General features: G+C 42.6%; 1 protein-coding gene across 2 annotated transcripts; it reads left to right on the top strand.

The window, feature by feature from the left end:
• The first annotated feature begins 3,638 nt into the window (after positions 1–3,638).
• On the top strand, positions 3,639–10,407 carry nr1d2a (nuclear receptor subfamily 1, group D, member 2a). Of its 2 annotated transcripts, none has more exons than XM_026183562.2 (8): positions 3,639–4,042; positions 6,622–6,858; positions 6,945–7,033; positions 7,136–7,280; positions 7,381–8,075; positions 8,181–8,366; positions 8,834–9,044; positions 9,171–10,407. In XM_026183562.2, the coding sequence occupies exons 1-8, from the start codon at positions 4,012–4,014 to the stop codon at positions 9,368–9,370; spliced, it is 1,794 nt and encodes a 597-aa protein (XP_026039347.1). In that variant the 5' UTR covers positions 3,639–4,011; the 3' UTR covers positions 9,371–10,407. The 2 variants fall into 2 exon arrangements, with proteins under 2 accessions (XP_026039347.1, XP_080164287.1); XM_080308161.1 differs by lacking the exon at positions 3,639–4,042 and adding an exon at positions 6,460–6,491.
• The last annotated feature ends 1,252 nt before the right edge of the window (positions 10,408–11,659 follow it).

The following is an 11,659-nucleotide window of genomic DNA, read 5'->3' as shown; positions in this document are numbered from 1 at the left end:
GCATGACAGTGATCCCAAACATCCAGAGAGGTCCTTCAAGAACTATTCCTGAAGACTACTTAAAGTATGAGAACACTTCCTCAGAGAGTTCAGGCAGTCTTTAAAAATAAAGGCAGTCATATGAAATATTGATTTTCAAGCTCACTAGAAACTCTGCTTTTGCTTTATATATTGTATGTTTGGATGTTTTTCAACAAATCACTGAATCTATTTCCCATTTTCCTAGTAAAATATAAAGAAAATGAGTGGCTGAAGACTTCTGCACAGCACTGAAAGGTAAAAGTGGTTTGTTCTGCCAACGTGCAGAAGCTTTGACAGTTAACTAAAGATGAAACTGCTGCTGGCTTTTACCAAATATAGAAGGTCTCTGATGTGGGTTTTAGGTGAGTGTCAAGTATGTAGATCACAGAGGTCAGGTCAAACCCAGGTCACCACCGGGGATGCCATGTTCCAGATTTTTCTGCACTGGGTCAGCATCACTTTGGAAAAAAAGAACAGTGCTGATCATCATGGTTGCAGTATGAGCAGGAAAAAAAAGATTAAATACATGCATGAGTAACAAGAGGGCGAGCTGTCAATTGTTTAAATGTTGTAAATGCACTAAATCAAAGCAGGGAACTTATAAGAAACTGGAAATCCAATATGTGTTCAGCATTTATTATTTAATTTTATTATGATTTTATTTAAGTCATTTGTAGTTTTAGGCTCTTGTTATGCACTCAGCTGTTAACAAAATGTGTGTCAGTCTTCTTAAAATACTGGGGTGATGGGGTGTGGAGCATTGGCGACCTGCAGAGTGAGAATCATTCCAAGGATGCCTGAACGCTGGGCAGAAAGACAAATCTGGTCAATGAGCACTTAGTCACACAGTCACTGTGCATGTGTTTGCACGAAAAATTTTAAATCATGACAACTTCATATAAACTGGCTTTTTGTCAAGAAACCAGTGAATCAAAGTTATAATTTCCAAAACAGCTGGATTTGTACATGCTCAAACAACAAATTCCAAATTCAGGCAACACTAAATCCATTGAGCTAGCTATAAATGTTACTGTATAGCATAAATGTTAATCATTCATCTCACTCAATCTCATTGTAGATATCGTGTCAGTGTAGCATTCAATGCTACAAGTCATTTATGATATGGTAAGCATATTAAACATGGTTTTATTGCATGCCGTTGAAATGAATAATGAATATCAAGGACACAGTCCTCGAAGGGTTTTGTTAATAGTTGCCAAATATGCAAAAACTGATCAGTTCGATTACAATGTTGAGTTTGTGTTATTAGAAGTTTGTAAATTACTGAAGCACATATATGATTGAGTTCAGTTTGAATGTAAGTAAACATTGCTCATTGATTTGACCACCTGTCTTCACAATATTATAATAAATCTTGTTCAGGGGTTGCCACTATCATCTGCCCCCCTCTCTCTCAACAACTCTCTCCAAGTCCTCCTTCACTCCATCATCTCTTTTTTCACCCACCATCAGGTCCATCTTCAACATCATTTGTCTAATTTCCTCTGCAGTTATTTTTTCTCTGCACAAATACGCATGTCAATTTAAAAAAGTTACATATAATTTCAAAACCATTTCCATCTAAAAAGTTATTTCACACTTTACTAAAAATTAAAAGGAAAAATAATCCTGGTTCATAGCGAGCATTTTCCCCAGGTAATTTGCAATAGCTACTCCAAGACTACTGCAAAAAAACCCCACAGAGACCAGCTAGGTTCACTGACAAGTAGATTGGTGCAAGAACACAGTGATTGAATTACAGGCGTTTACAAAGTGAGCATGAGTCCAGCGCCATAATCAGAGGTATTTCCAGGGTGCTTTACATGGGGACGTGGCAAAGGGAGGATCAAGAAGTGGTCAGCCCTGCTCTGAATCCCCACTGCTGTTGACGATGTCACTTTTTGCATATATGCTTCTGTGTGGGCCTCATCATAAGAAATGCTGAGCTAAATATATGGTGGACTTGGAGCTCATGAAAGGTTTACTCGATAGAGAAAAGTCTTCAGAACAACTGAGTGTATACACACCGTCAGAGCTATGAAAGCAGCACATATACACACTGACAGTGTATCAGCTAATGCATTACTAGTGCATTAGCATAATGAACAAATGAGATACAATTACAGCATAACACACTGCCTCATGGGGCCATTATCCTTGTGCTAATCGATATACTGTGTTTACACTCCACATTACTACCATAGCTCCATATTTTAGTGGTTTACACAGTTACTTTGCAAAAAATTTGCTAGTTCAGCTGCACGTTGTGTCAGGAAGAAAATGTAGAGTTAAAAAAAAAAATCAAAACATGAAGAGCTATCTGCCTGAGACTCCTTGTGACAAGGAAGCAGCTCAAATTAGCTTTCTATTACTAACCACCATATTCTTTTAGCAATCTTTTGCAAACAGGGATTGGGCTGCCAGGGCCTCCTTCAATGACAACCAATCAATCCAACCTCTACAGGCCTGTTCAGGGTGGTGGGCTGGCTTAGCTCTGTGGGCTTAGGCCTGAACAGCAGACGCTCACCCTTGAACCCCAGGACAGGTTAATTTTGTCCCTTGCTTTCCTCATTGACAAGGTTGCAGCACACCTCTCAGGGCAAGCAGAAGGTACAATCCACTAGACACCAGTCCAAGATGGAGACAGTCATACATTCACTTCACAAGGTTCTGCAGTAGTGATAAATTTGAGAACCTGACCGATGCAGATAGAGGGCGAAGAGCAAACTCCAACAAGGAAGCTTAAATAAAGAACCTTCTCACTGTGAGGTGACAACACAAACCTGCACCTGTGCTTGCTTAAGCCATGTTTTACAAAAATATACATTTCTAAAAAGATTACCTTCTTTCTGAGTGTTAAACAACTGAACTATGCAAAAATATTAACATTTAGAGACAGTTAAGGAAACTTCTTTCCTTTTACAGTTTTTTTCCTTATAGAACCTCCTGTACATACTTTTATTGTGACCTTTTTTTGTCTAATTGTAGTTAAATTGTAACTAACATTTGTTTATTTCTATCAATTACACTTTACAACTACAGCTTTAAAGTTTAAACCTCAGCCCAGGTTTAAACAGTTAGCGAAACAGTTATAAAAGAAAAAAAAAGTATTCCACATTTATAAACTGCAGATATCACAGCTGGAATCATGCGAGGGACAGATGTTTACACTTATAGTTGTCTTATTTTAAATACATCGTTAATTATTAGCGTTAGGACGCAACAGTGGCCACTTTTTTCCAAAGCTTGTTTTGTTGGTTTTCATGGTGACGCCTGTCCACGGAATGGTCTAGAAAACACCCTGGCGACAGGAAGCAATTTCAAAGTCGTGGTGACTGACTAGAAAAACTCGGCAGTTGGCGTCCGTGGACAGAACACGGGGCCGTGCATGTCTGGTGGGCTGTGAGGGGAAGGAGAGGAGTTATTCAATCAAACCTGAATAACTCAACGGTTCGCCTGCAGCCGCAGCGTGAACTGCAGAGCTTTTTGGGGCTTCTCCACTTCACGTTGTGCTTTGCAACGTGACCGCTGTTATCCAGTCCTCTGTTACGTCGACGGGGCGCTTGGCTCCGCCCTCACCAGTGTCCTGAAAGTGTGTCACTGGGTTAAAGTGGCTTGAGCAGCCCTGGCGGAGGGGCGTGGCTGACAAATGGGTCACATGGGCGAGCCCACTATTGAGAACATTTAGTTCTCTCCACGATCCCGCAGTCACAAACACGGCGAAAAAAAGAGGGGGGAGTTCCTCCCGATTCAGCTGCCTATACTCGACCTGCTCTTTCTCAGACGCGCCTTCATGACTCACCGAGTTGGACCTGCAGAATTTTTCCGAAATAGAAGCTCGATGTGAGCTCGTGTACCGTCTTTGACTATCAGAGTTCAGTACCATTCGTTGATCTGTGAAGTGGCAGAATAAATCCTGATAGACTGTGCGAGTTAGTCAGATATCTGTTGGACATTTTTTTTTAAATTTTCTTAATTCATTGATCAGAGATGCCTGAGGACATTGGGACAGCCAAGCCTGGTAAGTTTGTTTTTCTTTAATAGTTAAAGTAATAGATATTTAAGCCTGTCACAACCATTGCATGCACTGTGCAGAGACGCTACTGCTACTACTACTGCTGCTGCTGTGTTTTTTGATTAACGGTGTCAGCTGCTTTTAATATATTTATTACAAAAAAGTTTATTTATATGGGCTTTTGACGGTTGTGGATGGGCTTCCCATTAAAGGTATGCGTGACATTGACTTGTACTTGTGTGTACCTGTGTGTCATGCACTTATTTAGTGAATAATAAGGAATTTAAAGTATTTTAAACAGCAGGAGGTGAATGAATGGCGTCCTAGCGAGTGGACAGTATTTTAACGCAATAATCAGACTTAACGTTTGAACACCATCGTGTTTTTTCTATAGACTTGTGTTACGTTAAGTTGTCGCAGGTTTTAAAGTGTGCTAATAGACGTATTTTCGCTGTATTACCGTGTTTTAAAACGAGGTTAGGAGTGCCACTGAGGCGCTGCGTCGTTTACATTTGACACAACAACAGTGTTCCACTTCCCCGAGCCCTCTCACATGGACAGCGTATCCTGGCCATGTGCCTCTGTGTACACGCTCCCAGGGAACACTGCTCTGATTGGTCGAGGGGCGTTCCCTTCTTGGGCGCACGCTTCGGCGGTGCTCTACTCCGATTGGTCGGGACGAAGCCCGTGACGTAGGGTGTTGCACAATCCACTCCGAATGCGGCTCTCCTGGCGCGAGGCTCTCTTGCTGGGTACACGTGAGCCGGGGAGAAACAGCAGCGAGCTGACCTAGATTTTTTTTCCTGTCTTCTTGGCGTTTCGCTTTCACAGAAATTCATGACAGGTCCACGTGTGGGAGGGCCGTGAAAGAGAGCAGTCATGGCTCGGGTTAGGTAATCGTCTGCCGCGGCCTCTGGCACTAAGGGGCTTTTTAAAGAAAGGGTTAATGAAGAAAAACAGTTTAGCTTTCACGCAGGTATTCCAGTAAACCCCGACTCTTCACACGTACACGTTATATTCGTGGAAATTTCCCAAGTATGTTTGGCAGGGGCGTTTCGAGGAGTTTATAGACGGGATGGCACTGGTGTGACCCAGAATGACTTAGCGCAGACGGTGCTGTGTGAGAAGTAGCACAACACACAAGTTTTTTTTAGTTGTTTTTTTTTTGTAAACGTTTTGAATATCTGCCACCAGTCATACTCAGTACTACAACACACAGCTTCAAAGTATATTTATAAGGTACATGAAGTAAGAAGTAGAAGTTACACAGAATTATACAATATTGGCTCTTAACTAGCGACTAGTTTTATACTTTAAAACTTTTAAAGTTAGTGGCATAAAAAGGCCATGGGCTTCCAAACTGAAGGGTCTCTAGAGCTTTTACAGAAGACCCGCAGATGCAGTTTTCTCAGTAAACCGTGTTTTTGAACTTGATCTTACAAAGCATGTTTGGCATTTAACATCCGCATCACCCTACTTCCCATTCATTCACTTCAACAAACTGGCGTTTGCCCTGAGGGAATTAACAGGTTATTTGAAATTTGAAAGACTTTACTGAACACTTTAAGCAGACCTGTCTGTGGATCTGTTGGCATAAAAACTGCGGGGCTGAAACACGGGGCCAGCCCGCTGAGATTTTCTTGCTGAACATGTCATTACGTAACACACGGTGGATGTTTTCCCTTTGTGTTACTTGCCTCCTACACGTGTTGCCTTGCTCTGGTGCTTCACTGACCCGTCTAGTCGTTAAGTCATTGGAGCACGCTCCCATGGCACAGAGACCCAGGCTTGTTATGTAACAGTGTTATCCAACCAGCAAGCATTGGAGGTGATAAAACAGGTCATCACAGTGTTGAATAAGCCAACCGGGAACAGCACATGCTAGACTGCTGTGCTGCCTGGGTGTGTCAGAGGCACCTGTTTCTACTGTAGATGTTTGTGTTATTGTTTTATTCCCGTTACCGTTTCTGTTTCACAATAAGAGTTGGCACGCTTGATGTTTTGTATGTCAGAAAGACAAATATCTGGATCTGCTGATATGGCTGCAATGCACCATAATTCTTGGTATCAGGTTTACATGGAAACGGGCTATCACAGGTCCACAGATAGCAGTGTTTACCTTGTGTGTTTGCACTGGTTCACTTTTGTGTTAGAATTAGGGTGGACCACCACCGCCCAAAGGCTATTCTGACAGGCAACGTAAGCAAAAGTTGTAGGTTACAGTGAAAATAATGCCGAAAGCAAAATCCACCTCAAATGCCGTATGAACATTTACATTAGCCAGTTTTTTTTATATGCATCTCTGCACAGGCCAGTGAAGAAAGCCATTGTATTGGAATGAATTTAAACAGCAGTACATTAAAGCCATTTTGCCTCGAGAATCCTAAGGATAATGTTGCTTCTTGTTGATTTTTCCAGGCCATATTTTGCCCATGTGTGTATTAGAACAACAGCAGTAAGTTGCGTCTGAATTTCTATGTTGAGAAAGACTAAATTCATGGTTTTCGGATGGAGCAAGTATATAAGTAAAGAGCCTTTCCCTGATTTTAAAGTGACCCTCTTGTCCTCTTTCTTTCTGTCTGCAGGAGGTGTAATTGCCTATATTTCCTCCGGGTCTGCCCCCAGCCCAGAGTCCTGCATGAGCAGCAGCTCCAGCAGCGGCTACCTGTCGATGTCACCAACTCCTTCCCGCCCCTCGCTGCCTAGCAGGGCCGTAGGCATGGTAGTGGATATTGCTCCACCAGCCAAGAACGGCAGCCCGCGGGGACACGGCGGTGAAAAGGCCGGCCGCTCATCTGCGTCTTCAAAGAGCAGCATCACAAGTAAGCACTAAAGCCTTCATTTTATGATCAGCACGCTTATTTATGTGTCACTTGTGGTGAACCCCTGTTCATCTTTTTCTTTAAAGAAATCAACGGCATGGTGCTGCTCTGCAAAGTGTGCGGGGATGTGGCGTCAGGCTTCCACTACGGTGTCCACGCTTGCGAAGGATGCAAGGTGAGACGCATCCCTAGAAGGATTCATTTAAAATTAAATTCACATCCTCTTGTGCACATGGCTCATGCTCAACACTGGGGGATCTTGGGAAATTGTTTTTAGGGCTTCTTCAGGAGGAGCATCCAGCAGAACATCCAATATAAGAAGTGTCTAAAGATGGAGAACTGCACCATCATGAGGATAAACCGCAACCGCTGTCAACAGTGTCGCTTTAAGAAGTGCCTGGCTGTTGGGATGTCTAGAGATGGTGAGAGTTAAGATTTATTTACATTCAGAAAGCAAAAAACACCCTGTGATTTATGTTTACGCTAAAAGCTTAGTAAACTTAATGACTGGTTCTCTCTCAGCTGTTAGATTTGGCCGTATCCCAAAAAGAGAAAAACAGAGGATGCTGCTTGAGATGCAGAACGCCATGAACAACATGATGAGCAACAACAGCCAGTTGCACAGCATGCTCCAAGGACACCAGAGCCCCCCGCTGCCAATGGAGGCCATGACAAGTGACTCCAACTCCTTTCCATCCTCTTCCTCCTCTGCTTCCGATTCGCCATCGTGTTCCAATCCGTCCTCCCCGCAGTGCCCTCAGGACTCAGAGTCAGTGGTTTCTATGGACACCACCTCAAGCTCATCCTGCTCATCGGACAGCGGTGAGGACGAGGCACTTGTCACACTGAACAGGCAGCACCAAGATGCCTTAGCGTTCACCCAGCAGAGATCACCAATGCAAGGTCAGACCTCACCAGCCACAGTCTCCGTGGAGATGGGGTGTGAAAGACGATTGGAGGAGCAGCAGGATAGGTGGAACTGCTGGAACAACAGCGTGGCGGTGAGAGATTACCAGAACTGTCCTTACAGCAGCGGCCAACACGTCACCAACCCGGCCTACAGGGAGGAGAGGGGAGGTTGCCAGCAGCAGCTCAACAGCACCCCTAGCTGTGAACAGTCAGAAGACAGCCAAAGACAACAGACAGAGCTCCACACACAACCTGCCTCACATGGTTATAATGGACCAAACAGCTGTGTGAATAACAGGGCACACTTGGTGAGTGATTTCATTTCTCCCTCTTTGAAAATCTTCAGAGTCCAATGAAAAGAAAAGCTGGATTAATTTTCATCACACTGACATCTTTCTTGTTTGTTTTTCCAGCTGTGCCCGATGAACACCTCACCTTACGTGGACCCCAGCAAGCCCAGCCAGGAGGTTTGGGAGGAGTTCTCCATGAGCTTCACACCAGCCGTGCGAGAAGTGGTCGAGTTTGCCAAAGTGATCCCGGGCTTCCGCGACCTACCCGAGCACGATCAAGTCGGCCTGCTGAAGGCTGGAACCTTTGAGGTAAGAAGGCAAACAGACTGAACACAAACACTCGTGTTATTTTGTCCTCGCTTTGAAGTCAGACACTGCAGGCTCGTTAATACCAGGAATACAGGAGCCACAATACAGGTGCACACAGGCAAATATTTGTTCTGATAACAGTTGGGATAGAAATGAAAGAGGCTTATCGAATCTTCTGTTTCAACTGTGTACCAGTAAATTCTTGTCAGATTCTTCGAGGAGCTGAACCTCAGTTAATTTAAAGAAAAAATTGATACAGTGCAAAGTTGCAGATTCTTGGTCATGTACCAACTACAGTATGCAGTGAAATGACCCTGCTCTTAAGTATGGTGCCAAAGGTTTAAAGTGGGATGAGACTATGAGGCATTTATTACATTATAAAGTGAGAAGTGCAGTTATTCGTATATTTCTGTTGGCTTGATCAAAGTCTTTGTCATGGTCTAAATAATTCCCGTCTTTGCTTCCAGGTGCTGATGGTTCGATTTGCCTCTCTGTTCAACATCGCCGAGCGGACGGTGACCTTCCTGAGTGGCAAACGCTACAGCCTTGACACACTACGCTCATTGGGTGCCGGCGAGCTCCTCAACTCCATGTGCGAGTTCAGCGAGAAGTTGGCGGCGCTGCGGCTCAGTGCAGACGAAATGAGCCTCTTCACCGCTGTGGTGCTTGTCTCAGCTGGTGAGTAACATACACCATACATATATGGACAACAGTTTAACAGCACAACTAGCAGTATTATCACAACGGAAGGAGTTCTCCAGTAATAATGCCCTCTCTCTCTTTGTCGTCTTTGTTCCGGCTCAGACCGCTCAGGGATCCAGGACCTAATATCAGTGGAGGCTCTGCAGGACAAACTTATCCGAGCACTGAGGAACCTGGTGATGCAGAACCACGGCGACCAGTCGGCCACCACATTCACCAAGCTGCTGCTCAAACTTCCTGAACTGCGCTCGCTCAACAACATGCACTCAGAGGAACTACTCTCGTTCAAAGTGCACCCTTAAAAAGCTTCCTGAGCGGGTACTCGTGTAACTTCCACTTCCTCCACACACACCTTCACCTGGACCTGCCTCTTACCGTGCCCTCTCAGCCCCCCCCCTTTCCCTGCAAACTGACCAACCCAGTTGTGTGTTTGTTTCTAGAATGTATGAAACTGTTTTGTTTTTTTATTCTATTTTTGTGGAAAAGAGAACAATTAAAAATGTACTGTATTTATAGACGACGTAGCTTACGCTTGTTGCACACAAACACACGCAAGTGCTCGTGTGTCAGAGGTTTATAGTTTTGCAGTTCGATGCAGTTTTCTATTTTTAAAAGCACGAAGAGTATTTAACTGGCTTAATGAGAATATAGAATAGAAACGAATTAGTCCATGATATTGATTATTTTTTAACATGTTTCCTCCAAAAGCCATTTAATTCCAAAGTGTATTCTCTAATGAGCGGGTGAATGTGAGAGATTTTATATATATATCTATATGACATATACTGTACCTTACACACATTTTGACTGCTACATGTTTGTTGAAGAAAACAAGCTATCAGAAAAATATTGAAAATTGTGTGAAGATTGCTGCTAATGCATGGCTGTATTAATGCAAAACTACTATTATCCCCCCCCCCCAAAAGCATCTGTTCAGTTAATTGACTCGCTAAATCTACAGTTATATGCTTTGTGTTTAAATTTGGTTGTCATACTCATGTCCATGCCAACTGCTGGTTCACCTTCCAGTGATTTCTGGGCAAAGTCAATAAGACTATTTGAAGCAAAAACACTACATTTGCACTTTTGGGAGAGAGGAATTTTTTTTTTTTTTTTTTTTTTTTTTTTAAATATATGTATGCTTTCAGCACACAAATGTTTTTGCCTTTTTCCACCAAACTGTTTTCAGCCCAGCACTCAATTTGAATTTGTTTTTGTCAGCCGTTTTGTTAAAATGTTTCTTCTACTGGCAGCACTGCCACCTGTAAATAAATATAAATATCTGAGGAATATAGAATATAAATATGATATAGTATAAATAAAAACAATGGAAGAATAATTTGTGTGTGTGGTTTTTTTTTTTTTTTTTATACTGTACATGTCCAGAAATTTTTGGGATGTAATGGTTGTTATCTACCACTAGATGGAGCAATGTGCACATGGTGTCTCTATTTAAACATGGAAACATCACTCTTGAAAAACAAAATGTTATTTATCCTAAAAGGAACTGCTGCCAAAGTGCCTCAGGTAGGAACGGAGACAGTAATTAAGCAATGAAATATTGTAGACTTCACCCCTGACTGAAAAAGTCTGGCCTGAAGGGCAGCTTCAGAACTCAAGCACTAGATTCATAAAGGTAAGGGTCCATAAAGTAGCAGAGAATGTTGCAAAGAAAAAAATAACATTGTAATTTTTTAATTAAACCCCACATCGACTCATAACTTAAACTTCACATTAGAGCCACAAGGGGGCGAACCACTACATCAAGACGACATAGGACCTTAGAGATGCCCTTTAATTGATCTACAGTCCACTGAATCCTCATCAAAAATGGAGTCTATGGAAGTGTGGCTGTCAAGAACCCATGTTTTAAGAGGCAGTTTTTCATGATTTTGTTGGATAACACACAGTGAAGATTAGACAGGAAAGCATGGAGTCAGGGATAACACACAGCAAAGGGCCTTGGGTCAGACTCAAATCCAGGCTGGTACATCGCCTGATCAACCTAGTGAGATAAACTGGCACCCAAGAATCCATTGTTAAAGAAGGAAAAGACAGTGGAGGCTCTGTCATGGCCTGGGCTTCATTTCAGCCTGTGGCTTCTAATGAATGCAGAAAAGTACAGTCAGATTTTCATCTACCAGACAAAAACAACTAGAAAGCACCAGACTGGCAGCAACTTCATTTTTCAGCATGACAATGATCCAAAACACAATGCTAAAAGAATACCTGGATAGAAAACAATTACCATGGATCACCATTACTAGCCTCCCAAGAGCCTGGACCTCAACATTATTAAAGCAGTGTGGGGTGGAGAAAAGAACTAAAGACATCCAACATTCAAAGAAAAACTTTGAATGTCCTTCAAGAAGCCTGGGGAACTATTCCTGAAGACTACTTAAAGAAAATTCAAGAAAACTGGCAAAGAGAGTTCAGGCTGCCAAATTTGGATTTTTAAGCTTGAGTAGTTTCAAATCTGAAACTTAAAGTTTTAAAAATAAATAACCTTGAACACAAAGTACGATACTTTAATTCAAAATACAGTTGAATAGAAGTAGAAAGCAGCATGACAGAAATATACATGAGGTGCA

Source organism: Astatotilapia calliptera, chromosome 11, assembly GCF_964374335.1.
Source record: "Astatotilapia calliptera chromosome 11, fAstCal68.1, whole genome shotgun sequence".
NCBI classification, from domain to species: Eukaryota; Metazoa; Chordata; class Actinopteri; order Cichliformes; family Cichlidae; genus Astatotilapia; species Astatotilapia calliptera.
Note: the sequence above shows the minus strand (reverse complement) of the source record. Positions and strands in the feature narration are given on the sequence as shown.

Bases quoted from the DNA above. Each gene is read 5' to 3' on its own strand.
- nr1d2a (XM_026183562.2), top strand. From the start codon at position 4,012: ATGCCTGAGGACATTGGGACAGCCAAGCCTG. The intron at 8,076-8,180 runs GTGAGTGATTTC...TTGTTTTTCCAG, and splicing joins TGAATAACAGGGCACACTTG to CTGTGCCCGATGAACACCTC. The intron at 9,045-9,170 runs GTGAGTAACATA...GTTCCGGCTCAG, and splicing joins TGTGGTGCTTGTCTCAGCTG to ACCGCTCAGGGATCCAGGAC.